The following is a 27,628-nucleotide window of genomic DNA, read 5'->3' as shown; positions in this document are numbered from 1 at the left end:
TTTCGCTTTCGAATTTTTATGCAGACCAGTAACCTTAATTTCCATGTTCACATGACAATAAGCAAAAGTGACATACAGTGCAGCCAAAACAGTTCATTTATAACTTAGCTTTTTTTTGTTTTGTTTTGTTTTTGTTTTCTTTTTTTTCCCCCAAAGGTCGGTTCCTCAAAACGGACGTTCCCGGAACGTGAATAAAGAAGCGTGACTGAGCCGCTTCCCCACAGAAAACTTCTTCGTCCTTCAAGCGTCGGGCGCCGCTCCCTCCCCCGACCCCGCCGCCGCGAGGGGCTGGCGGAGGGGACGGGCGGTGGGCCACACGGGCCCTTCACTTGGAGAAGCCACTGGCCAGGCTGATCCTGCCCCCGGCCGCCTCCTCCTCCTCCTCCCCCTGCAGTAGTGCTTCGATGGGGATCAGGTGGGAGGGGGGGCCCGGGCTCTGCAGGGACAGAAACTCCGACACGTCCATGGCACTTAACGTTTCGGGCCGAGGGTCCGAGGAGTCGGCCGCCGGCCGCCTCCGTTCCCGGGAGGGCGGGGTGGTGGGGGGCGAGGAAGAGGACGACGAGGACGAGGACGACGAAGAGGAGGAAGAGGCGGCGGGCGGAGGCAGGGTCTGCGGCGGGAGCGGCAGGCCCGGGCCCTCGGCCGGTCCCCGGGCGGGCTCGGGGGGCGGGGAGGAGCAGCCCTTCCTCCTGCTGGCAGCTCGGTCCTTGGCCGAGTCTCGGCAAGCGCACTGACACTGGCAGGCCTCCTCCTGCTTGATGATGATCACGGGGACGCTGAGGCCGATCTGCTGCACGGAGCTCCCTGGGGGACAGGCAAGAGAGGCGACGTTCTCCACGGGGCCGGGGCCGGGGCCGGACGGAGGGAGCGCGTGTCCCCGAGCGAACCGGGCCGCTCGCCTACAGCCTTCGCCCGAGTCCCCGGGGCGAGGCGAGGGGACCGACTGGGTGCCGTCGCCGGACACGACGCCCAGGCTGGGAGGCGGCGGCCAGCCCCCGCTCGGGACCCGACCCGAGCGCTCCGTACGGCGCTCGGCACCTAGTGAGCGCCCAACGGAGACCGCCACGGTGACGTCGATGATCGTTACGGCCCTGAATCCGGCTGGATTCGGCGGAGACAGGGCACCCGCCAGATTCCCGAACACGCGCCTCCTCGGCCTGCCTCCGTCTCCCGGGGCCAGAGCCCGACCGCGGCCCGGTCCCGGGGCGGGGTTCCGACGGGTAAAGCCGAGGCCGGCACAGAGGCCGCCTGCCGTTCTCAACGGCGGCATTCAAACCCGGGTCGGCTCCCGGGCCCGACCGGTCTGACTTGGCTTCCGCCCGGGGGGGGGGGGGGGGGCGGGCGGCTCACGTACCTGCGCTTCCGGCGACGGGGACGGCCGTGGTGAAGAACACCTTCTCTACCTTAGAGGCTTGCTGCTGAAAGAGAAGACCCGAACCCTCTTATTACGGTACCCGTCCAGCACTTACTCCGTGCCAAGCGCTCTCCGGAGCACCGGGGTGGAGACCTACTAATCAATCTGGACGCTGTCCCCGTCCCGCACGGGGCTCGCGGTCTACGTAGGATTTAATCCCCGTTTTCACAGCGGGGTCGACCGAGGCACAGAGAGGTGACCTGCCCCAGGTCACCCCGCAGACAAGCGGCAGAGCCTCGATCGGAACCCACGTCGGTCGACTGTATCTACTGAGCGCTGCCTGCGTGCGGAACGCTGGACTGGGTGCTTGGGAGAGGACAACACGGCAACATGACAGACACGTGCCTCGCCTAGACTGAGCTCCGACTCCCAGACCCGCGCTCTTCCCACTGGGCCGCGCTGCCTTTTCGGGCACCGCCCGAGCGGCAGAACTACAAAGAGCGACCGCTGCCTCCCCCCGCGCGCCGGGAGTTCTCCCGGGAGGAGGCCAAGCCGCGGCCCGCGGCCCGGCCGGTCGGGATTAGGGGGCGGCGGGCCGGCTTTGCCGGGTCCCCCTCCCGGGCCGGCGGCCGGCAGACGCAGCGTTCCTGCCGTCGGCGGGGCCCCGCTGGGGCGGTGGCCCGGCCAGGAGCTCCCTCCGAAAGCTCCGGCCACTTGCCGAGTCGGCAGCCCACCGGTTCCCGGCTCTGGCGCCGATCTGTTGAGACTCCGGAAGCGTCTCCGGTAGGAGGAGAGGAGCCAGCGCGCCTTCCCGGGCCCCGGAGAGAGGCCGGCCGAGCCCGGAGGTTTCCCAGCAACGGGCTCCGGGCCCCCGTCGGGAGTCCCCGGCTGCCCGGCCCCGGGACCCGCGGCCAACGTGCCGCCGCGGAGAGTCGGTTCAGCTGGCGACTCGGGCAACCGAGCCAAGGACGGACGGAGCATCGGAACCGACCCCCGTGGCGAAGCCGGGTCAGCGTGACGGGGGTCTCTGGGCTCCCCGTCGGGCCCAACGGCCCGACGACCGGCTCGAGTCAAACATTCCCCCGACGCCGTGGGCCCGATCTCGGAGAAAGGGGGAGCAGCGGCACGGGCTGGTGGAAAGAGTCCGGGACCAGCGGTCCGAGAAGGACCTTAACCCCGGCTCCGCGCTTTGCCTGCCGCGCGACCTCGGCCAAGTCACGGGCCTTCCCCCGGGCCTCCCTTTCCTCATCTGTCAGATGAGAACCAACTTCCCATTCCGTCACCTCAACGGACCAGGTGTCCCGCGTGGCAGAGAGACCGTGTCTACCCCGGCGCTCGGGCTCTTGGTTTGGCCAATGAGGGGGAGGGCCGTTCCAGAAGCAGCGTGGCTCAGTGGAAAGCGCCCGGGCCGGGGACTCAGAGGTCACGGGTTCAAATCCCAGCTCCGCCGCCTGTCAGCTGTGTGACTCTGGGCGAGTCACATCACTTCTCTGGGCCTCAGTTCCCTCAACTGTAAAATGGGGAGCAAGACTGTGAGCCCCACGTGGGACGACCTGGTGACCTCGTATCCTCCCCGGAGCTTAGAACGGTGCTCCGCGCATAGTAAGCGCTTAACAGATGCCATCATTAGTATTATATCCAGTCCTGACTCTGGAAACCTTCCTCTCTCAAATCCCCCGCGCCACTGAAAGCCGGTCTCCTGCTAGCAGCTTTCTAAGAGGGGGCTTTCTGAGGAGCAGCACGGGGTAACGGATCGAGCACGGGCCTGGGGGTCGGAAGGTCCTGGGTTCTAATCCCAGCTCCACCCCTTGTCTGCTGTGTGACCCTGGGCAAGTCACTCCACTTCTCTGGGCCTCAGTGGCCTCCTCTGTAAAGCGGACATTAAGACTGTGAGCCCCACGTGGGACAGGGATTGGGTCCAACCCGATCTGCTTGCATCCGGTGCCCGACACGTAGTAAGCACTTAACGATTACCAGAATTATCCTCATCGTTATTATTAAAATTATTGTTCAGCTACTCACCATCTGTTCTTGGTTTGGAGGTGAGCCAGTGGTGCCGTTTAGAATCCACTGAAGGTTCTGGTCTCCCATGACTATGCTGGACTGCAGGATGGCGGCGCCGGGAGTGGGAGCGAGGGTGATGGTCGGGGTCGGGTTGCCGCCGGCCAGCACGGGGCCGGCCCCCAGGGGCAGAGTCTGCACCACGGCCGACAGCGGCTCGGACCCGCTCGCCGGCGGGACCGGGGCCCCGGCCACCACGGACAGTCCCGGGACCACGGGCTGGGGGGCCCGGGGGGGCGGAAGGAACTCCTGGGGGTTGGCGGCAAACTGCGGGCTGGCGGGGACAGGCACTTCTGGAGGCTGTAAGAGAGCGGGGCCGCTTCCGAACGCCGGCGGCCGCGAGCCGGCTCCCCCGGGCGGGGGCGGGGGCGCCGGCGGGGCGGGGGGCGGCCCGGCGGGAGGGGGCTCGGCCAGGCCGGGCTGCAGGAGGAGCGGGAGGGCCAGCGGCGCCGGCTCGCCCGCGGGGGGAGGCGCCGCGGGGCCGGGCTCCGCGTCGCCGTTCAAACTGGCGATCAAGGCAACTGTTGAGAAGGAGAGAGGGAGAGACGAGTCCGTGGATGCGGCGAGCCCGGAGGGAGGACACGAACGAACGGCCCGGCTCTCCTCGGGGCCCGGCTCCACGCTACCCTGCTGGCTACTCGGCACCGCCCCCGCCTCCTGGGGCCTCCCGGGGCCTCCGGCCTTCACGGCTCAGTGGCGAGAGCACGGGCTCGGGAGTCAGAGGACCTGGCTTCTGATCCCAGCTCTGCCACTCGTCGGCTCTGTGACCCGGGGCGAGCCTCTTTGCGGCTCTGTGCCTCGGTTACCTCACCTGGAAAATGGGGATTAAGACCGTGAGCCTACGTGGGACGGGAACTGTGTCCGACCTGATTACCGTCTATCTGCCCCGGCGCTTAGAACGGCTTGGCCCCCCAGTGAGCGCTTAAACACCCTAATTATCGTTATCATCAGTAGTAGTGGTAGTAATAATAATCAGCCAAGTTTGCAGATGGTCCCGGGCTCTAAGGCCATCTCTATCTTCTGAGGCCGCGGTCACCCTTCTGTCCAGAGACGGACTCCGACTTCGGAACTCTTCCGAGAGACGACCCTCATTATTAAATCGCTCTTAGAAGACTAGGGTTCCAGTCTCGGCTCTGCGTCTTGCCTACTCTGTGACCACGGGTGAGTCTCAAATTTCCCTGGGCCTCGGTTTCCTCATCTGTGAAATGGGGATCAAAATATCGGTTCTCCCTCCCTGTTAGACTGTGAGCCCCGGGTAGGACGGGGACTGTGTCCAATCTGATCATCTCGTATCGCCCCGACTCTTCCAACGGCGCTGGGCCCAGAGTAAGTGCTTAATCGACCCCTTTAAAAATAGAAAAGTAAAGAGCTCGCTCTCTCCTCAGACCGTCAGCTCTTGGAGGGCGGAGAGAGGGCCTCTATCTCCATTGCACTCTCCCAAGTAGCAGAATGCTCTGCTTCCAGTCGTCGCGGGTGCAGAGCTTGCCAAGCTGACAAGCTTAGAGAAGCAGCGAGGCTTAGTGGCAAGGGCCCGGGCTTGGGAGCCAGAGGACGTGGGTTCTAATCCCAGTTCCACCTATCTGCTGCGTGACCTTGGGCAGGCCTCTTAGCTTCTCTGGGCCTCGGTTCCCTCATCTGGAAAATGGGGATTAAGACCGAGCGCCCCACGCGGGCCAACCCGCTTACCTTGTATCTACCCCAGCGCTTAGAACAGTGCTCGGCACAGAGTAAGCGCTTGACCAACACCATAATTATTATTATCGAAGCACTGTACCAAGTACCGGGAAAAACCCACGGGCGTGATCTAGACGGGCGTGATCTAAGGGTCGAGAGGGGAGACGGAGTTGGCGGCGAGCTTGAGGAAGGACGGTCTCCCTCTGGGTGAGTGTATCTTGTTTGGAACGGTTCCCCGAGAAGCTCCTGGAATTTCCCGGCTATTGCAACACCTTCTGGTTTGCGGGTCCGGCTTGCTTTCTTCTCCTCACCCAACGGGGCAGCTTCACAGGGACCGGCCCATAAAACCCCAAAGGTCCGGAGGACGAGAAAACACTTGGCTTCTCGGGTGGACGGCTCAGGAGTCTGCGGGTGACGGGATCACCCTCCCTCAGGACCCCGGCCCTCCCGGGGACGGACACGTACGAACCCGTCTGGGGAGAGTCCTCGTGAATCGCTGGGTCGTCCGAGTTCTGGAACATCGATTCGAAGATGCTTGCTGGTGAGATTGTGCTCAGGTCCTGGCCGTGCGTCTGGGGAAGGACACCCCAAAAGCTGCTATTGTTACGGTATTTAAGTGCTCACTAAGTGCCGGGCACCGTTCGAAGCCCCGAGGTAGACGCAAGGGGTTGGACACGGTCTACGTCCCCCATGGGGCTCACCGCCTTAATCCCCATTTTCCAGATGAGGGAACTGAGGCCCAGACAAGCGAAGTGATTTGCCCAGATTCACACAGCGGGCGAGGGGCAGAGCCGGGATGAGAATCCGGATCCTCCCGACTTCCAGGCCCGTGCTCTATCCACTTAGGCCACGATGCTTCTCGGTGTTGAGGGCGGATAACGCGCCAGCAGTTTCGCTCCCCACGGGTCCCTCCCCAACACAGAGGACAATAGGGCCTGAGTGGTCCGGTGGGTTTTTTTCCTCCCTTAAAGATGCCGGCTCTCGTCTCTCTCACTGTGTGTCATACAGCGAGGATCTGCCATCCCACCCCTAAAGAAAGAACGAGAGAGATTTCTGAGTCCGGGACCCCAGGAGACCCCCCCCCCCCACCCCTCCTCCGCCATTAGATTTAAGCCATGGTCCAGGTGCTGCGTGACCTTGGGTAAATCACTTCTCTGGGTCACAGTTGCCTCGTCTGGAAAAGGGGGATTGAGATTGTGAGCCCCAGGTAGGACAGGGACTGTGTCCAACCCAATTTGTTTGTATCCATCCTAGAGCTTAGCCCAGGGCCCGGCACGCAGTAAGCGCTCCACAAGAACCAACCGCGTTGTTATTATTATTATTTTCATTAAGGAGATGCTACTTTGGGGGTGGGGGAAAAAACAGCCACAATAACGGCAGTCCTTTGCTTCCTGACTGAACATTCCTTCGCGGAGCTTCTGAGCCATTTTACAAGAAGGATTAAGTAGCCTGGGTTCGAGACCTCCTTCCACAGACCCACCCGAGCAAGTGATAACTCACTTCTCCACGGACGCAACCTCAGACCTCGACCCCCTCCCCCGGAAGACTGTCCCGAGTTGCTATTCGGGCACGCGGGCCTGGAGCCAACCGAAGCTCGGCGTTGGATTTTACACCACCGCTGTTTGAGGCCCGACTCCCGGAACGAGCGGGAGTGAGGGTAAAAAACGTCTCCTGCTCCCGGGGCTCGGCACGTGGGCTCCGGAGGGGGAAGCCGGGCTAGGGAAGCAGCGTGGCTCAGTGGAAAGAGCCTGGGCTTCGCAGGCAGAGGTCATGAGTTCGATTCCCGGCTCTGCCACTTGTCAGCTGTGTGACTGTGGGCAAGTCACTTAACCTCTCTGTGCCTCGGTTACCTCATCTGTAAAATGGGGATTAACTGTGAGCCTCACGTGGGACAACCTGATTACCCTGTATCTCCCCCAGCGCTTAGAACAGTGCTCTGCACAGGGTAAGCGCTTAACAAATACCAACATCATTATTAATGCTAGTCTGACTTTCTACTGCCTGCCGGAGAAGAAGCGTGGCCTAGTGGATAGAGCATGGGCCTGAGAGTCAAAAGGACCTGGGGTCTAGTCCCAGTTCCACCACTTGTCTGCTGTGTGGCCTTGGGCAGGTCACTTCACTCCTCTGTGCCTCAGTTCCCTCATCTGTAAAATGGGGATGAAGACTGTGAGCTCGCTGTAGGACAGGGACTGTCCAACCTGCTTTGCTTGTATCCACCCCAGTGCTTAGAACAGTGCCTGGCACATAGTAAGTGCTTCACAAATACCACAGTTATTATTCTGCCAACTGGGGCTCGACCCCCACCCGTTCTGGATACCCCATCGCTTCCGCCTGCCCCGCTTCCCCACAGTGTCTCTCTGACCCCTTGGGGTCGATAGGCTCTAACCCCCTTGCCAATATCCAAGTTAAATCAAATTTCCTGGAGGCTTTTTACAAGAGGGTTTCGTGTCCTCCCCGGAGACTTGATTCAGTGCTCTGCACAGAGTGGGTTGCCTTTTTCTTTCATCATTAACAGCTGTCTTAAAGTCATTTTTTGCCCGGATCGTTCTCCCCTGGCAGGAACCGGAAGTGTGGCTTTCGGTACCAATCCGAGCGGGACAAGACCACGGCGGCGCCGGTCTGAGCCCCGACTCAGTGGGGCGTTGGGTTGAGGCCCGCCCTGGCCCCGGGGGCCTGGCAGGAACATTTCCTCATACTCAGGAAGGGCTGGGGAAGTCGGAAGAGACAGTCCCGGCTGCTTCATCACCAAGGGAGGTGCCAAGCTTCCCTCAGCACCTGCACTCACCGGGATGAAGTCCCGCCATCAGTCGGTCACTGGTGTTTACTGAGCGCTTACTGGGTGTGCAGAGCACTGAACTAAGTGCCGTGGAAAGTACAATAGCGTAAGCAGACGGGATCCCTGGTCTCAGGAAGCTTCCAGTTTAGTCGGGGAGACGACCTTAAATTACAGGGCGGGGAACTAACCGAGACGCAAGAGCGCAGGCCTGGAAATCAGACGACATGGGGATCTGATCCCAGCTCCTCCACTTGTCTGCTGTGTGATCTCTGGCAAGTTACTTCACTTCTCTGTGCCTCAGTTCTCTCATCGGCAAAATGGGGATTCAACACCTAACCTCCCTCCTACTTGGACAGTGAGCCCTATGGGGGACCTGATTACCGTTTTTTTCTACCTCAGCGCTTCAACAGTGCTTGGCACACAATAAGCGCTCGACAAATACCACAGTAATTACTATTTTCTGGGCCTCAGTTCTCTCACAGTTAAAATGGGGATAAAGGCCGAGCCCCATAGAGGACATGAACTGTATCCAATCTGATTAGCTTGTATCTATTTCAGCGCTTAGTACAGTGCCTGGCGTGTAGTAAGCGCTCAACAAATACCACAAAAAAACCAAAAAACAAACCAGTATAAGGAGATGGACGTCAGTGCTTTCAGGGGCAGGGTGAAAACCAGAATGGTCAGATTATGTACAGACGTAGGTGCACAGTGACGCAGAAGGGAGGCAGACTAGACTGAGGAGCTGACAAGTTAGTCAGGGAAGGCTTCCTGGAAGAGATGGGATTTCAGTGGAGCTAAGAAGATGGGGAGAGAGAGAGGTCCCTTAGTCCTAACTGAGAGGAAGGGGCTGTGGATTTTTTTTTAATGGTATTTGTTAAGTGCTTACTATGTGCCAGGCACCGTACTGAGATCTGGGGTAGAAACAAGCTAATCAGATTGGGCACAGCCCATGTCCCACACGGGGCTCACGGTCTTAATCCCCATTTTCTAGGTGAGGGAACTGAGGCACAGAGAAGCGAAGCGACTTGCCCAGGGTCGCCCAGCAGATGAGCGGCGGAGCCGCGATTAGAACCCAGGTCCTTCTGACTCCCGGGCCCGAGCCCTTTCCACTCGGCCACGCCGCTTCTCCTGCAGGGGAGTCCTGACTCCAGCTCGTCTCTCGGTGCTCCTCGGGAAGGAGGCTAGGGTCTTTCAGTCACCACACGCCACACAGGCCAACAGGAACTCACCGGGTTGGAACTCTCTCGCAGCTCGGAATCGGTGGACAACAGACTCAAGTCGCTCAGGCAGAGTGAGTGGTTTGTATCCTGGGAAGCGGAGAGGAAAAGGAATAGCTCGAAATAGGATTTTCCACATCAGGGAACGCGAAGGAGCAAATGATAAAAAAAAAAAACGTGAGCTCTCAGGGCTTGGGAAGGTCTAGGTGGCTGAGGTCCGGGCTGGTGGCCCTGAGCGAGAGGCCTCTGAGCGAGAGGTCTGTCGAAATGCACAAGGACACTTGTGTGAAGTTCCCGCGTCTCCGAAAGGAATCCTATTTCCTAAGCTTAGGACGGTAAAGGTAACATTGATGGGATTATGTGTTTTTCTCTCTCTCACACACACACACGCCCCCAAACACACACCCCTCTTCCCCAAAGCTTCACTTACACGAGCTTCAGAGCAGAGTCACTCTGACCCAAGGCAGATTTTTCTAGCAAGTCCGCCCTGAGACTGCCAAACACTACTTCCCTCAATCGGACGGATGCCTCAGTCCGACGCCCAACTCCATCAAAGCTCTTGTTTCCCAAGGTCCGGAGCGTCCAAAGGGCCTGTCCCGAGCCCGGGGGAGAGGAGAGCAAGCGGCTAATTCCCACTCAAGCCGAAGGGTCTGGGGGCAGAGGGAGCCACGAGGCTTTGCTCAAATCCCACGAGCAGTTTCTGGCTTCCCTCTCCCACCCATAATGCGTCACCCGTCTCGTTCTACGTCTCACTCTCTCCCCGACACAACTCTGGGGCCAAACAAGACTACGAGCTTTCATCTCGACGCCGAGAAGGCAGGACGCCTTTCCGATCTCGTGAACCACGGCGGCGGCAGTGAGCGTCCCAAGAGTCGCCTACCTCAGACAGGTGGTTGTTTGGAAGTGCGTTATAAGAGTGCCCTTTGTTATCGTGACCTCTCATGTGGCTTTTGAGGCTGTACTGAGTACTGAAAGTTTTCTCACAGCCATTACTGGGACAGAAGAAGGGTCTTTCACCTGAAAGAACCACAAAGGAGCATCAGTGTTAAAGGAAGGGAACCTTCTGCCCGCTTTTCCCCAAGATCGAAACCAGCCCGGGAGCTTTCTGCAGAGCACGAGATTGACTGAAAGGCTCGAGGAGGAGCTCATTTCTTTCAGCTTTGAACCATCCCACCCCAAACAACTCCTTTTCTGGGGAAACCGCTGGATTTTCAAGTCAAGTCTTGTTTGAAAACGGGAGCGGGCGGAGGCCGATAACCTTTGAAGAAATCACCTTACAATCCCGTCCCCGGGGGGAAAGGGTGAGTCGGACGGGACGCGTCCGGCCCCGGCCCCCCACTCCCCACCACTCCGGAGGCCAGGGCAAGGGAGATGGTGGACGGGAGGCAAGAGACTCCAAACTCACCGGTATGCGTTCGGACATGCGTTTTAAGGTGGTGGCTTGCGGCGAAAGCCTTCCCACAGCCGTCGTGATCGCATCTAAATGAGGCGTTGACACAAACAGAAGCAGCAGTCATTAGCCACGGAGGCCTTTCATCTTCAAAGCCCTTTGAAAGCACAAACTACATTCCCCCCCCCCCCCCAGGACGCCCCCGTGGGTGAGCCGTGGGTGAGCCGGAGGACCTGCTCTTCGGGTGCGTGTTGGGGGAAGGGAGCCCCCGGGGCGGGATGGCGCCCAAAAAAGGGGGAATGCCCGAGTGGGTCTGGCTCCCCAAGGAAGCCCGTGTGAGCGATGAAATTCCCTCCGACGGCTCGGTCCAACTGCACGGACAGACGCGGGCAGGGGCGTACGCCGTCGCCGTGGCGACGAGGGCCTGGGCCGGGGCGTCCCCGGTCGCCAAAAAGGAAGGGGACGGGAACCCGCCCTCGGAGGGGCCGTCGGCGTGCCGGCTCAATCATCTCGGGGAAATGCTCTTCCACAGACGAAGTGCCGGCCGGAGACTCTCCCGCCACAGATTGCGGGGAGCGGCACGGACGGAGGCGGGCCTCCGGTTTCGGCCGAGTCGGGACGCGGATGATGAGCCGAGTGTGGGATGTGTCTGAGGAGCCCCCTGCCCCCGGAAGTGGAAGTCGGCCGGGGTGGGGGCTGAACAGACGTGCCCCGGGGTCCCCGCCGGCCCACGGTCTAAGACAGCGGGCAACCGTGCCCTCTGCGGGGCTTCGGCCCAACGCGTGGGGCCGACGGCGGAGGCCGAGGCTCTGTCAGGCGGAACCCTTGACGGGGCTGGGGGTTTGGGAGCGGGTGGCTGGGGGAGGACACCCACCGAAATGGCTTTTCTCCCGTGTGCGTTCGGATGTGCTTCCTCAGGTCGCTGAGCGTGGTGAAGTACTTGCTGCAGCCTTCCGATTCACAGTTGAACGTTTTCCCCGTGTGAAGTCTCTGGTGGGCTTTCAGCCTGCGAGGCAGCCCGCGGGGGAACCCGTTAGCCCTCCGGCTCCGCCCTGCCCCGGCCCCCCGCCGCCTGGGCCACCCGAGCGAGGCTCGTGAGGCGGGGGCCGGGGGTGGTCACGCCCCGGAAGCCGGGCCGGGGGAAACGAACCGGCCCCAGATCCACGCCCGCCGACCGGGGCCCTTCAGACCGGGCACCTCGGTCAACGTGTTGGGGATGAGGATGACGAAAGCACCCTCGCCGGCCAAGGCCCCCTCCCCCATCGTGGGCAGGACCACCCCCCGTCTCACCTGTCCGTCCGCTGCCCACCGCGGGCACCTCGCTACCCCTGAAGACGACGCCCCGCCCCCACCCCAAACGAGAGGGTCTCGGGGGCACCTCGGGGGGCCGGATCCAGGGCCGGGAGGAGGGGTGGGCGGTCCGCTGCTCGGACCGCAGTGGGGCTGGGGGTGGCGGGGAGGGGAGGGGCTGACCTGTACAGGGTGTTGAAGGCCTTCTCGCAGCCCTGGACGTCGCACTCGAACGGCTTCTCCTTCGTGTGAACCCGCACGTGGATCTTGAGGCTGTAGGAGGTCAGGAAGGCTTTGCCGCAGCCCTCCTGGTTGCAGACGAAGGTGTACTCGCCGCGGTGCGTCTTCTGGTGGGTTCGCAGGTTGCCGGCGGTGCTGTAGGTGCGGGGGCACCCCTCAAAAGTGCACTGGTACCGCTTCACCTACGACACACACCCCGCGCCGTCAGCGGCGTCTCGGCCCCTACCGGGCCCCCCCCCGCCCCGAGACTCCCCCACGATAATTTACTAAATTACGGGTCTGTATACGAGTGCTGCGGGGATGGGAGAGATGACGAATGAAGGAGCGAGTGAGAGTGGGAGAAGAGGAGAGATGGGCTTAGTCGGGGAAGGCTTCTTGGAGGAGACGGGCCTTCAGTAAGGCTTTGAAGTGGGGAAGAGCAGTGATCTGTTTCTCTCCTGGTCAGCGAGCAAATCCACAGCCCCCTGGCAATCGTCTGGGTAAAAACCAAGGCCCATCTCAGCTCCGCGGGAATCCGAATCGGCAGCGGGCAGCATCCACCTTCCAAATAACCGAGCTCAATGACCGAAGCGGCGTGAGCCAGCGGACAGAGCGTGGGACCTGGGTTCTCATCCCGGCTCTGACGCCTGTCTGCTGGGTGACCTCGGGCAAGTCACCTCGCTTCTCTGGGCCTCGGTTCCCTCATCTGTAAAACGGGGATTAAGACTGTGAGCCTCATGTGGGACATGGATTGAGGCCAACCCGATTAGCAGCGCTTAATACAGCGCCTGGCACATAAGAAGCGCTTAACAGGCACCATTAAAAACAAAATGCTCCTTAACCAATGCAGAAGCCAGGGCCCAGGCGGCATGAATCCAGCCTGCGGACCAAATTCTGAGAGTTAATCAGATAGCTGAATTTTTTTTTTTTTTTTTACTGGTATTCGTTAAGCGCTTACTACGTGTCACGCCCTGTACTAAGCGCTGGGGTTGAGAGAAGCTAATAACGGAGCTCACAGTCTTAATCCCCATTTCACAGATGAGGTAAGCGATGCAAGAGAAATGAAGTGACTTGCCCAAGGTCACGAAGCGGGCACGGGGCAGAGCCGGCATTAGAACCCAGGTCCTTCTGACTCCCAAGGCCGGGCTCTAGCCACGCTGCTTTTCAAACGGCCTCTACTTCCCGGACTGGGTTAAAGCAAAAGCAAAAGTAAATGTCTTATCCTGAGTCCAAAAAAACCCCTGGACTTTTGGAGTTTCAAACTCGAGTAGTAGTTAAAATTGGATGTGTGAAGTGCTTACTGTGTACAGAGCACCGTACTACGTGCTGGAAAAGAGTATACAAACGGGAATTAATTAGACAGAGACCTTGTTCCTCAAGGGGATCACCAACTAAGTCGAAAAAAGCAGCATGACTTGCAGGAAAGAGCCCGGGCCCGGGAGTCTGAGGACCTGGGTTCTAGGCCCGGCTCTGCCACCGGCTGCTGGGTGACCCGGGGCAAGTCACTTAACTGCTCTGGGCCTCTGTTTCCACTGCAAAACGGGGATTAGAAAACAACGATCATGATAATAACATAGTAAGGGCTTAACAAGCACCACCACACGTGTGCCAAGCCCGGTACTAAGCATGGGTACTGGTACTAAGACCGTGAGCCCCACGCGGGACAGGAACTGAGCCGGACCCAATTTGCTCGTATCCACCTCGGCGCTTAGTAGTGTTTGGCCCATACCATAGTAAGTGTTTAACAAATACCAGAAGTATTATTATTATTATTATCGTCACTGGGACTGATGCAAATATGAACAGTTGGGTCACAGTCCCTGGCTCAGATGGGGCCCCAGGCTAAGAGGGAGGGAGGATTGATATTTTAACCCCATTTTACACACGGAGTCACTGAGGCACAGAGAAGTTAGGTGACTTGCCGTAGGTCCCACAGCGGGCAACTGGCACCGTCAGAATTAGAATCTGGGTCCTCTGACTCCCGGGCCCGGGCTCCGGGCCTTCCCCTTAGCCCGTGAGCCGGGAGAGGGTCTGCTCATCTTCTATCTGCCCCAGCCCTCAGCACGTAGGAAGTGCTGAACAAACACCGTGACGACCATCACCGTCATTATTATAACCAAAACTCCGCTACTGTCCCAAGTTCCGTCGCGTATTCTTCAATCTTAGAGACGAAAAGTGAATTTGAGATGAACCCAGAGGCCCCCAGTTCGGAGGATTAGAATCACTTGAAAGGTCTGCCCCCGTTCAAAATCTGAAACGATTCCCTTTGCCTCACGCCCACCACGAGTGCAGAGCAGTAGTAGAGCAGCAAGACCGCGGAGAAGGGCGGGTTGCCCCGGACTTAAAAGAACGGCCACGGTTGTGCAATTCCAGTAGCCCACGGGAAAGCAGAACTACGTACTGGAAGCTCCACGCCTCCCAGTCTCTCGGAGAGAAACCGATGATAACCCACTGCCTAAACTCTTCTGATCGTTTTGCGAAGGAAACGTCAGAGCGGCAGCTTTAAGGTAGGCAGAAAACAGGCCACGTGGTCCAATGGCAAGAGCACGGGCCAGGGAGCCGGAAGGACCTGGGTTCTAATCCCGGCCCCGCCACTTGCCTGTCCGTGACCTCGGGGAAGTCATTTCACCTCTCTGTGCCTCCGTCGTCTCGTCTGTACAACGGGGATTAGGACCGTGAGCACCACGTGGGCAAGGGGCTGTGTCCAACCTGAAGATCTTGAATCTACCCCAGTGCCTAGCACAGTGCCCGGAGCACCCGAAGTGCTTAACGAATACTATATACAAAAATCCCATTTAAAGAAAGAGAAAGAGAGAGAGAGAGAACAGGCCAATGAGCTCTCCTTTGCTTTTCTCCAGGAATCACTTAGGCCTGCTTCAAGAGAGCTATTTCTTTCTCTCTACCGAACCCCGGAGAGGAGGTGGTTGGGGATGCGCTGGGAGTTGGCTCACTGCGACATAAAATCTTGGCTTTTCACCAGACGACTGAGAACTACCGCGGAGCCTTCATCCCCACGGGCTGTATTCACCTGACGGGACGGAGAAGAGGGGTGGCCAGTGTAAAGCTAAGGGCGGCCGCCCCACGGGGACACCTCCTCCGCGGTGGCTGGATCCAAACCGTCCCAGAAACCCGGCTCCCGGCCCGGGGAAAGGCTGCTCAGCTGCGGAGTGAGAGCCAGATTGGCCCATACGGGTGGCAAAGAGGAGCTGCAGAGAGAGCGAGGGGCTCCCGCGGACGTCCTCTAGACTGTAAGCTCAGTGCGGGCAGGGGATATGTCTTTCCTTTGTCGTACTGTACTCTTCCAAGCGCCCAGTAAGGTGTTCCGCACACAGTAAGCGCTCAATAAATACGACTGAATGAACACCGAGGCCCGTCAGTTAAACTCCAGCCATCGGGTCCGATCACCTTTTTCACTTTTTTACGGTACGTGTCAAGCTCTCGCTACGTGCCAGGAACCGCGCTAATTGCTGGGTTAGACACGAGCCGATCGGGTTGGACGCAGTCCGTGCCCCCCCATGGAGCTCACGGCCCCAATCCCCATTTTCCAGATGAGGGAGGTGAGGCACAGAGAAGCGAAGTAACCGGGCCCCGGTCCCGCGGCGGACGAGGGGCAGAGCCGAGATGGGAACCGAGGTCGTTCTGACGCCCGGGTCTGGGCTCTATCCATCGGACTACATTGCTTCTACATCTGAATCCAAGCATTAAAGTTCAGGCCACGGGAATCGGGGTGATGCCGGGCCAGGAGGAAAACTGGGCCCAAGAGAAGAGGAAACGCTCGCCTCTAGGGACGTGATCCCTTTTGGTTTCCTCAGTGGACCTCAGGCAGTTCCCTCAAGCGCCACCAAGGAGCCGTGGAAACGGCACAGATCCCGGGGTGGAAGACAATTAGCATCCGGAGCTCTGTGCTCCATTCATTTCATTCCTTCGGTAGTATTCACTGAGCGCCTGCTATGTGCCGAGCACCGTACTGAGCGCTTGGAATGGACAATTCAGCAACAGATAGAGACCGTCCCTGCCCACTGACGGGCTTACAGTCTGATCGGGGGGGGCAGGAAGAGGGAGCGGGACAGCGAGGGCGTTGGAGGGGGGGAGTGGAGGGGAGCCAGCCAACGGGAGTTTGCAAGGTTGTTCATTCATCGGTACTATTTATTGAGCGCTTACTAGGTGCAGAGCACTGTAATAATAATGTTGGTACTTGCTAAGCGCTTACTATGTGCAGAGCACCGTTCTAAGCGCGGGGGTAGATCCAGGGTAATCAGGTTGTCCCACGTGGGGCTCACGGCCTTCATCACCATTTTACGGATGAGGTCACTGAGGCCCAGAGAAGTGAAGTGACTTGCCCACAGTCACCCAGCTGGCAAGCGGCGGAGCCGGGATTCGAACCCACGACCTCTGACTCCCAAGCCCGGGCTCTTCCCACGGAGGCCCGCTGCTCCGGCAAAATCAGGGAGAACCAACCGCGTACGTGTGCCCGTGTGTTGGGGGGGGGGGGGGGGGGTGGCGGAGAGGAGGGGGATCCGCCTGAGACCTCGACGAGCTGATCCTGCAGGGTCACCGAATCCACTAAGAACCGCCGCGTTAAGTAGGAAATATCGAACGCAATAAATCCGCTCAGTTAAGCCTGAGAGGGAACGCCAACTCGAGCCACCGCGGTTAAGGGAGGGGTGGCAGGGAGTCCAGCTTGGCCCCCAAAAACCACCCTACCCGGCGAGTGGGATCAGGAAAACAGCACATAATGGAGGAGAATTAAGAAGGCAATCAAGCACTTAACGGACGTCCCAAGGAAGGGAAAACGCACCTGGAGGAGCACAGAACCGCACGTTTCCAACCCACGCCGGCCACGTCCCACGCTCTCTCTCTCTCTGTCCGTATTCTGCCCGTAAAATAGACGCCATTCAGACTAACCTCTCCAAACCCTCCTCCGAGAGTACCATCCTGGAAGCCACGTGGCCTGGCGGAAAGAGCGCGGGGCTGGGAGTCAGAGGACCCGGGTTCTAATCCCGGCACCACCACCTGTCCGCCGTGTGACTCTTCACTTCTCTGTGCCTCGGTTCCCTCATCTGCAAAATGGGGTTTCACTAGCTGTTCTCCCTCCTGCTTAAGACTGTGAGCCCGAAGGGGGACCTGATGATGGTTTATCTGCCCCAGAGCTTAGTACAGTGCTCGGCACACAGTAAGCACTCAACAAATACCACAGTAACTATTATTTAACCGTTTTACAGTCTTTTACAGCATCCTTTTACAGCATCCTTTTGCACCATAAGCTCTTTGAGGGCAGGGAACATGCCTACCAACTCTGTCATACTGACCTCTCCCAAGTGCCTAGTACACAGTGCTCTGCCCACAGTCAGCGCTTAATGAATACCACCGATTGAGAAAATGATGAAAACTCCGTTCTCCAAAGCCGCCCTCCCTCTGGAAAACCTTCCACTTTTCCGAACAGAAAAAATCATACCCACACAGAAAAAAAGCAGAGTAGATGAGTACGGTGGCGTATTCTGGCTCCGTGACCTCTCGCCAGGCTTCACCGCCCCTTCAGAAGCGCACAGAGCGTGGGCCTGGGAGTCAGAAGGACCTGGGTTCTGATCCTGACTCCGCCACATGTCTGCTGGGTGATCTAGGGCAAGTCGCTTCACTTCTCTGTGCTTCAGTTACCTTATCTGTAAAGTGGGGATTAAGGCTACGAGCCCCGTGGGGGACAGGGATTGCGTCCGACCCGATCGACCTGTATCAACTCTAGCGCTCGGAATAATAACGCTGGTATTCGTTAAGCGCTTACTATGTGCCCAGCACTGTCCTAAGCGCCGGGGTAGATACAAGGCAATTAGATTGTCCCACATGAGGCTCACAGTCTTAATCCCCATTTTACAGATGAGGCGACTGAGGCACCGAGAAGTGAAATGACTTGCCCACAGTCACCCAGCTGACAAGGGGCAGAGCCGGGGCTCCAACCCGTGACCTCTGACTCCCAAGCCCGGGCTCTTTCCACTGAGCCGCGCTGCTTCTCTAACAATGCTTGGCGCACAGTTAGCGCTTAGCAAGTACCGGAATTACTATTACTATGAATAATAATAACAGTTCCTAGGTGTATAACACCAAGAGGGAAAAGGGTCGGGCGAAGAGTTTATTAAGCCCCCCCAACTACCTTGGGGAGTGCGGAAAGCAGGGCGGGGAAGGGTCCCCTAATGACGGGAGCCCCCTCGTCTACCCTCGCTGGGAACCGCTGGGAGTACGGAACAGAACGCCGCCGGGACGAGAGATTTAATGGCAGCCCCCCTCCGCTGCCCAGACAGAAGGGATGGTCACCGCCCCCGGGGGGAAAAGGTGGGGTTCGAATCTGCCGGAGAAGTCTGGATTCTATTTATGGCTACTGTTCTCGTCTGTCCGTCTCCCCCGATTCGACCGTAAGCCCGTCAGAGGGCAGGGACCGTCTCTATCTGTCACCGATTTGTCCATTCCAAGCGCTTGGTACGGTGCTCCGCACATAGGAAGCGCTCGACAAATACTACCGAATGAATGGATGAATGAAAAGTCTGTCTCCCTGCCTAAGGCTCTGAAGGAGACGGTGGGAGATCCGGGTCTCCGGGCATTCCGGCGGCGTGGGATCCAGGTGAGGTTTTGGGCCTAGCCCCGGCCCCCTCACCTCAGCAGGCTGTTGCTACTGAACACTCAGTTGCTTCCACAGTGGGGGAGGGGGAGAGTCCCGCTCCTCTCCGGCTTGCCACCTGGTCCAAAAAACCCTTGTGACAACCCCAGGGTGCCCCTGAGTCACCCTCAACTCAACTGCAGGCATCCTGCCAAGCTCTAGGGCCTAGATTTTTTTTTTTTAAGTGGCATTTTCGTTAAGCGCTCACTACGCGCCACGTACCGTACGAGGCGCTGGGGTAGATACAAGCTAAACAGGTTGGACACAGTCCACGTCCCACCGTAGGGCCGCCGATCTTAATCCCCATTTGACGGATGAGGTAACCGAGGCCCGGGGATGTGAAGTGACTCGTCCAAAGTCCCCCAGCGAACCCACGGCGGGCGGAGGAGGGATTAGAACCCAAGTCCCTCTGACTCCCAGAACCGTGCTCTCCCCTTTTCCCTGGCTGTAATCCATTTTTACGTCTGGCTGCTCCTCTAGACGGGAAGCTCCCCGCGGGCAGGGGGAGCATCCATCGACTCTACCGTATCGTTCTCTCCCGAGTGCCGACGCCGGGGCCTGGCCCGCAGAAAGCGCTCAATCAAACCGACTTGCCGCGCGCCCGGGCGCGATGGCCGGCTCTGGTTCCCGAGGACGACAGCTCCTCCTTCCCGGAAGCCCGCTTCGAGTAGACCGGCCATGAGTGGGGTGGCTCATCATGGCAGGCCATCCCTGAAGCCCCCACGAGGGCTCCCCGCGAGGGAGTCAATCGTATCTCCTGAGTGTTTACTGGGGGCAGCGCGCTGTACGAAGCGCTCGGAAGATTACAAAACACCGACAGGCACATTCCCTGCCCACAACGAGCCTGCGCTCTAGAGGGGGAGAGAGACGTTAGTATAAATCCGGAAAGGGCTTCAGGACAATCCGCAGATGAACTGCAAGGAGACAAGGACTCCCAGGCCGGAATCTTCTCACCTCTCCCTCACCTCCAAGCCTTTCTGAAGGCCCATCTCCTCCGAGAGGCCTTCCCTAAGCCCTCCTTTCCTCTTTCTCCCACTCCCTTCTGCGTCACCCTGACTCACTCCCTTTATTCATCCCCCTCCCAGCCCCACAGCGCTTTTGTACACACCTGTGATTTATTTCTTTATGGTAAGGTCCGTCTCCCCCTCTGGACCGTAAGCTCCCTGTGGGCGGGAAATGTGTGCATTTATTGTTCTGTGGCGCTCTCCCAAGGGCTTAGTACAGTGCTCTGCGCACAGTAAGTGCTCAATAAATACGACTGACTGGCTGACCCCAAGAAAGAGCGCAGCCTGGGGGGGGGGGGGGGAGGTAATCAATCAGTCGGTCGTATTTATTGAGTGCACACACTGTGCGCTTGGGAGAGAACAGTGTCTCTCTCAGTCCAGAGGAGCAGGGGGACAGACACGAAGATATATAAATTAATTACTGATAAGGAGGTGAACGCTGGGGGCCTGAGGGAGCGATGACGAAACGAGTAAATCCAAATGCAAGGGCGATACAGAAGGGAGTGGGAGAAGAGGAAATGAGGGCTCAGTCAGGGCAGGCCTCACGGAGGAGGTGTGCCTTCAATATGGCTCTGAAGGGGGGGCGAGTAAAGCTTTGAAGATGAGAAGGTGGGGAGAGTAACTGTCAGACACGACACTGAGGTGATCTGAAGAACTTGAGAAGCAGCGAGGCCTGGAATGGGAGTCAGAGGACCTGGGCTCCAACCCCGGCTCCGCCACTCATCTGCTGTATGACCCTGGGCAAGTCCCTTTACTTCTCTGGGCCTCAGTTACCTCATCTGGAAATGGGGATGGAGACTGTGAGTCCTCTCTACCCCGGGGTTTAGTAGCGCCTGGCCCATAAGAAGCACTTAACAAGTACCGATCCAAAAAAACCGAACCACACCACCACACCCCAGTGACGGAAACCGATCGGCCAGACTGACTGGATGCCCTGAGGTGCGCCAGCGAAGACGCGGGCAAACCGCGTTAATCAGGCTACCCTCCGCAGAACTGGCCGCTTTGGGAATCAGAGAGGCCAGCAACCCCCACCAGTGGACGATTTCACGTCTCAGGACAAAGCAAGCGATAAAAATGCAGCCGGAGACTTTGAAACAGAACAGCAAATCGTCGCCCGGATGGACTGGTCTGTGGAGGTCGAATAAACTTTCCGGTGAATTGAATGTTCGTTTTCAGGGACACGGAGGGGGTGAGATCGCGGGGGGGGTGGGGAGGTTTGGGGAATGGTCAAAAGAAGCATGCGTCTTCCACGACGAGTTCCCAGATCTGGGAACTTTGGGCATTCGGTATTCGCCCTAACCTCAGCCTCGCAGAACGTATGTAAAGATCTAGAAATAATTTCAATCTTCCCATTTAGACTGTCGTCGCCGGGAGGGAACGTCCGGCAGCCCTTCTATACTGTGCTCTCTCCAAGGGCCTAGCGGAGTGCCCCGCACACGGTAAGCACTCAGTAAATACCACTGACTGGTATACCCCCGCTAGGTACCACGCGGCCCGTTTATAACCCGAAGACACCTTCTTACTTTCGCTCATTTAACAGACCCGGGGCTTGGCGAACGCACGGCCCTAAATTGCCACGCCACCCAAATTCGTTTCGATCTTTTCTCCCGCTTGAGATAGGCCGATAAAGGGAAAACTGCCGGACGGGAATCTAGCTCTCGGGACTCGAAAGAAACCATTTCCAAAACAACACGATAAACAGCACGATCATCAAAACATGCGAAATTTCGGTTAGCCCAGGGAGTCGGCCAAATGCAATCTCCATTCTAAAGCCGAAACCCGAGCCGGGGTCACCACTCCGACTCCCCCCGGCACCGCCCCTCCGCAGGCTTTCCCCTGAGGAAACCTGTTTCTACCACAGTTCTGCTCATTTTCCTTGTTTTCATCTCAGTTCGGGAGAAGGGGGTTCATCATGTAGTCCCGCCACGTGTCCACAGCTCGACAACAAACCAAAAGGGGCAGATGACTCCATAAAAGCCAAAATGACCCAAACCAAAGCAAGAGGCGGTCGCTGAGAGGTCACGAGTTTGTAACTGCTAAGCAGGGCATCGGATGAGGAACTGACACCGGGATCCTCTCTTTCTTTCGAGGCTCCCATTCGACTTCCCACGGACGCTGACGGCCGACTCTCCCCCTCCACGTCGCGGGCGGGGGACGTGCCCGCTAACTCCGCCGTATCGCACTCTCCCAAGCGCTCAGTACAGCGCTCCGCACACAGTAGAAGCAGCGTGGCTCGGTGGAAGGAGCACGGGCCTGGGAGTCAGAGGTCGTGAGTTCTAATCCCGGCTGCGCCACTTGTCAGCTGTGTGACTTTGGGGAAGTCACTTCACTTTTCTCTGCCGCGGTTCCCTCGCCTGTAAAATGGGGAGGAAGCCCGGGAGCCCCACGTGGGACGACCTGATGACCTTCTATCTCCCCCGGCGCTTAGAACGGTGCTTGGCACACAGTAAGCGCTTAACCAACGCCACCATCATCATTTTTACCGTTATTATTACAGTAAGCGCTCAATGGACACCGTCGATGACGCCGCCCCAGGTTTTATCCCAGACGGTCACTTACTTCTTTGTGTTTGGTTTCCGGGCACTCGGACTGCAGAGTGAGCGTGGCACCTTCGATATTGCGCGGCATAGGAGTCGATCCAGGGTTTATCGTCAGGTGGATCTGATCGGGCGAGATGATGTGTTGCACGTAACCCTGGGACATTCCTTCATGATCTGCTATTAGGTGAAACCCCTCCTCGGGACCACCTACTAAAAAAGGCAAGTGCTCCCCACACTGTCCGTCGTCGTCCTCCTCTTCCAGCGCGCCGGGGTCCTGCTCTATGAGGACGGTCGTCCTGTCGTAGACCGTCCCAGAGGAGGAGGGCATCAGCCCGTTCTTCTCCACAAACCTCAGCATCTTCTCCTCTTGCGTCAGCTCATCTTCCTCCGCCTCAAAGTAGATGATGTTGTCCTCCGGACTGTTCTCCCCCATGGTTCGACCGAGTTCAGTGCAAGCGTGAGCGACGAGAAGGTAACAGTTTGTCTGAAACGGAAGGGAACCGGAGTCAGACCCGAGGCGTCGGACCGAGAGCCTGTGGCGCGCAGGGGACGGGTCTACCGACTCTGCTGCTGTCGTGCTCTCCCGAGCACTTGGCGCCCGGCACACAATGAGCGCTCAAAAAAAAAATACCACCGGTCGATTCAAGTCGGACGCGGGGATGCCTCGGTCCCCTCTAGCCCTCGTCTTCCCTCTTCCGACCCGCGTCGGCTTCCGGAACGCCCCATTAAAAGAAATGAAGGACAAAAAAACACAAACCGACCCCCCCGGTCGGATCAAGGCCAATCACCAAAGACCGTTAAAAACCGCGGGCCACTCTGGCTCACGTTTCCCGGGAGATCCGGGGGGAACACGACTTGATGGAAGCGTTTCGGCGTGTACTTCGCTACCGTGCGGAGCGACAACTCCACGCCAGCGAGGTAGTGAAATGCAACCGAGGAGGAAGCCCGCAGAACGGTCGGTACTCGGTAAAGGTCAAGACTGCTGATTTTGAAGATGGAGGGGAAAAAAAAAAAACCCAACCACCCTCAAATATTCGTCGATAAAGAAACGGGGCTTTTTCACGCACTGCTCCTTCTGGATTTCATCACTGTATCCTCGCTGCTCAAACGCGGGGACCGTCCTTCAGTTCAGAGAGATCTGTTTACACTACACCCCGGCCGCAGCTTCCCCCAGATGCCCTAACGGCTTTAAAAAAACCATTTAAAGCTTTCCTATTATAGATAGAGGATATATCTACAGTTATATAGCCGTAGTCTCCTTCACATCACTCTTCGGTTCCGGAACTTAACCTCAAGGCTCGAACTTTAGAACGCCCCAGTTCTTGGGTCGCGGTAACCGCTTTTAGACTGTGGTCCGTTGCGGGCAGGGATCGTCTCTCTCTCTTGTCGTACTGTACCGGCCAAGCTCTCGGTACAGCGCTCTGCACACGGCGAGCCCTCAATAAGTACGACCGAATGAATCGAATGACTACTTTTAGACCAGATATACTCAAGGGACTAAAAGAAAAGCAAGAAGGCCTTTTTCTTTTTTCCCCGAGGGGCTTGATTTCACTTTCTTTTTCTCCTCGAAACTGAATGGAAAACTCCATCCCCAGAGTGGGACAGGAGCCGGGGACAATCTGTGAGGTGGCCGGAAAACTCATTCACACAGTAGTACTTATTGAGCGCTCACGATGTGCGGGGCACTGTACTAAGCGCTTGGAACGGACAATTCGGCAACAGATGGAGACGGTCCCCGCCCCACGACGGGCTCACCGTCTAAACTCCAACCCCAAAGCGGGAGAGGAGCCGGGACGATCTACAAGGTGGTTGGAAAACTCACTCATTCGATAACACTTATTGAGTGCTCACTATGTGCACAGCACTGTACTAAGCGCTTGGGATAGACAATTTGGCAACAGATAGGGACCATCCCTGCCCCCCGACGGGCTCACAGTCTAAACTCCATCCCCAGAGGGGGAGAGGGGCCGGGGCGACCCGCGAGGTGGCGGGAAAACTCACTCAATAGCACTTATCGAGCACTTGCTATTTGCAGAGCACTGCACTAAGCGCTTGGAACGGGCAATTTGGCAACAGATAGGGACCAAACCTGCTCAACGACAGGCTCACAGTCTAAACTCCATCCCCAAAGCGGGAGAGGAGCCGGGACGACCTGCGAGGTGGTTGGAAAAGTCCAACCGCAAAGTGGGAGAGGAGCTGGGACGATCTGCAACGATCGGCGAGGTGGTTGGAAAACTCATTCCCTCAATGGCACTGATTGAGCGCTTTCTATGTGCGGGGCACTGGACTAAGCGCTCGGAGTGGACAGTTGGGCAACAGATAGGGACCGTCCCCGCCCCACGACGGGCTCACAGTCTGAACTCCATCCCCAAAGGGGACGAGGGGCCGGGACGACCTGCCTCGCGAGGCGATCAGGGTGGGAGCAGGGCCGGACTATGGATCTCTGTCGCTCTTACGCAAGCCCCAGATAGGGCCACGGGGCACGTGCGCCCCTGCGGTTGAGGGGCAAAGCTAATCGATCCCCGGAGGCGGGGACCCCCAAATCCCCAGGGCCCGGCCCGGCCCCGGCGCCTGGGGTCGCTCGTCCGGGGACCGGGGGGAGGAAGGCCGCCAGAGATGCGGGCCGATGGGGAGGAGGGTGGCCTGAAGGGGATATAATGCTGGCACCGGTTAAGCGCTGACACGTGCCGAGCACTGTTCTAAGCGCTGGGGGAGATATAGGATCATCAAGTTGTCCCACGTGAGGCTCCCAGTCTTCATCCCCGTTTGACAGATGAGGGCACTGAGGCCCAGAGAAGTGAAATTGGCATTGGTTAAGCTCTATGTGCAGAGCACTGTTCTAAGCGCTGGGGGAGACGCAGGGTCATCAGGATGTCCCCCGGGAGGCTCCCAGTCTTCATCCCCATTTGACAGATGAGGGCACTGAGGCCCAGAGAGGTGAAATTGGTATTTGTTAAGAGCTGACTAGGTGCAGAGCTCTGTTCTAAGCGCTGGGGGAGATACCAGGGTCATCAGGTGGTCCCACGGGAGGCTCACGGTCTTCATCCCCATTTGACAGATGAGGGAACTGAGGCCCAGAGAATAATCATAATAATGTTGGTATTTGTGAAGCGCTGACCGTGTGCAGAGCACTGTTCTAAGCGCTGGGGGAGAGACAGGGGCATCAGGTGGTCCCAAGTGAGGCTCACAGTTAATCCCCATTTGACAGATGAGGGAACTGAGGCACTGAGAAGAATAATGCGGGTATTTGTTAAGCGCTGATTCCGTGCAGAGCACTGTTGTAAGCGCTGGGGGAGAGACAGGGTCATCAGGTGGTCCCACGGGAGGCTCCCAGGCTTCATCCCATTTTACAGATGAGGGAACTGAGGCCCAGAGAAGCGAAGTGACTCGCCCACGGTCACACAGCCCCCGCTCCTCTGCGGGCCGGGCCGGGAGAAGGAGCGGAGGCCCCCCCCGAGGGACAGGGCCGGGAGGGAGGGATGGGAGCCGTCGCCATGGAGACCGGGGGGGGCTGGATTCTCGTCCCCATGGAGACGGAGAGGAGGGAGCCGGAAAGGGGGGGGCGTCTCCCTGGAAACGGAGGCCCCCCCCCCCCCCCCCCCGGGGCTGGTGCCCGCAGAAGAGCCGCGTCCCCCCCGCGCCCCCGGCCCGGGCCCGGCGCCCCCTCCCCCCGCCGCTCTTACCTTGGCGGCTCCCGGCGGCGGCTGCGCTGCTTCCCCTCCCCAGCGGCCCCATGATTGCCCCCGCCCCGCACATCACTTCCGCTTCCGCCTTCCGGAGGAAGGACGGCCCGGACCCGCCTTCCGCACGGGGGAGCGGCGGACCAATCGCCGGCGAGGGCGGGACGAGTCCGGCCCCGGCATGGGCCAATCGGAGGGGCGGAGGGGCGGGGCTTACGGGAGGGCGGGGCGCGGGGGCCGGGGCCGACTTCGCCCTCGGGCTGGACCAATCAGAGGGGCGGGGGGCGGGGTTTAGAGGAGGGCGGTGACTGGGGGGGATGGCCGGCTTCGCCCCCGGGATGGACCGATCAGAGGGGCGGAGGGGGGCGGGGCTTAGAGGAGGGCGGGGCCTAGAGGAGGGCGGTGCAGAGGGGGCGGGGCCGACCTCGCCCTCGGGCTGGACCAATCAGAGGGGTGGAGGGGCGGGGCTCGGTGGAGGGCGGGGACTAGAGGCCGGGGCCAATCAGAGGGCGGGGGGCGGGGCTTAGAGAAGGGCAATGCCTAGGGGGCGGGGCCGGCTTCGCCCTCGGGCTGGACCAATCAGAGGGGCGGAGCTTGGTGGGGGGCGTGGCCTAGAAGCCTGGACCAATCAGAGGGGCCTAGAGGTGAGGCTTGACCAATCGGACGGGGCGGGGCTTATACGGGGCGGGCTAAGGGGCGTGGCCTGCGGGTCGGGGACCCTGCTGGGTTTTTTACTCCCGGGGTCGGCGAGGAACAAACGATCCTAATAAATGATGATAATAATGAGATTATTGCTTAAGCGAGGAGCAGCGGGGCTCAGTGAAAACCGCCCGGGCTGGGGAGTCCGAGGTCGTGGGTTCGAATCCCGCCTCCGCCACTTGGCAGCTGCGTGGCTGGGGGCAAGTCACTTCACTTCACTGGGCCTCAGTGACCTCATCTGTCAAATGGGGATGAAGCCTGGGAGCCCCACGTGGGACCACCTGCTGACCCCGTATCTCCCCCAGCACTTAGAACAGTGCTCTGCCCAGAGGAAGCGCTTAACAAATACCAACATTATTATTATTATTATTATTAGAACAGTGCTCAGCCCATAGTAAGCGCATAACAAATACCGCTGTTGTTATTTTTGTCAGCCGTGTGTCTTTGGGCAAGTCGCTTCCTTTCTCTGGGCCTCAGTGCCCTCATCTGTCAGATGGGCATGAAGACCGTGAGCCCCAGGTGGGACCACCTGATCACCTTGGATCCCCCCAAGCGCTTAGAACAGTGCTTCACCCATAGTAAGGGCTTAACAAATGCCATCGTTATCATTACTATTATTAAGCGCTTACTACGTATCAAGCGCTTAACAAATGCCACCGTTATCATTACTATTATTAAGCGCTTACTAGGTATCAAGCGCTTAACAAATGCCACCGTTATCATTACTATTATTAAGCTCTTACTATGTACCAAGCGCTGAACAAATGCCATCACTGTTATCACCATTAAGCACTTACTATGTGCCTGCCAAGTACTTAACAAATGCATCATTATTCTTATCATTCTTAAGCGCTTACTATGTGCCGATCACTGTTCTAAGCGCTGGGGGGGTTACAGGGTGATCGAGTGGTCCCACGCGGGGCTCGCAGTCTTCATCCCCATTTGACAGATGAGGGAACTGAGGCCCAGAGAAGCCAAGTGACTTGCCCAAGGTCACTCAGCAGACAAGTGGCGGAGGGGGGATTAGAACCCAGGACTTGCTGACGCTCAAACCCGGGCTCCTTCCCCTGAGCCA

At 58.6% G+C, this 27,628-nt stretch overlaps 1 protein-coding gene across 1 annotated transcript; it reads right to left on the bottom strand.

Moving 5' to 3' along the window:
* Positions 1 to 25,928, bottom strand: MTF1 (metal regulatory transcription factor 1). The gene is made up of 11 exons (XM_001512020.4): positions 25,858 to 25,928; positions 22,194 to 22,658; positions 11,949 to 12,187; positions 11,350 to 11,481; positions 10,491 to 10,564; positions 9,966 to 10,102; positions 9,098 to 9,175; positions 5,562 to 5,664; positions 3,380 to 3,939; positions 1,358 to 1,421; positions 1 to 807 (listed from the first exon to the last, which is right to left on the bottom strand). The coding sequence occupies exons 2-11, from the start codon at positions 22,605 to 22,607 to the stop codon at positions 326 to 328; spliced, it is 2,283 nt and encodes a 760-aa protein (XP_001512070.1). The 5' UTR covers positions 22,608 to 22,658; positions 25,858 to 25,928; the 3' UTR covers positions 1 to 325.
* Between the last annotated feature and the right edge of the window lie 1,700 nt (positions 25,929 to 27,628).

This window comes from Ornithorhynchus anatinus, chromosome 16 (genome assembly GCF_004115215.2).
Source record: "Ornithorhynchus anatinus isolate Pmale09 chromosome 16, mOrnAna1.pri.v4, whole genome shotgun sequence".
Classification (NCBI taxonomy): domain Eukaryota; kingdom Metazoa; phylum Chordata; class Mammalia; order Monotremata; family Ornithorhynchidae; genus Ornithorhynchus; species Ornithorhynchus anatinus.
The sequence above is the reverse complement of the archived record's forward strand: the minus strand, read 5'-3'. Positions and strand labels throughout refer to the sequence as shown.

Excerpts from the sequence above, each read along its gene's own strand:
- MTF1 (XM_001512020.4), bottom strand. The coding sequence starts at position 22,607 with ATGGGGGAGAACAGTCCGGAGGACAACATCATCTACTTTGAGGCGGAG. Across the intron at positions 10,565-11,349 it reads ACGGGAGAAAAGCCATTTCG|ATGCGATCACGACGGCTGTG; the intron begins GTGGGTGTCCTC and ends CGCCTCATTTAG. Across the intron at positions 5,665-9,097 it reads TGCGAGAGAGTTCCAACCCG|ACGCACGGCCAGGACCTGAG; the intron begins GTGAGTTCCTGT and ends GTCCTTCCCCAG.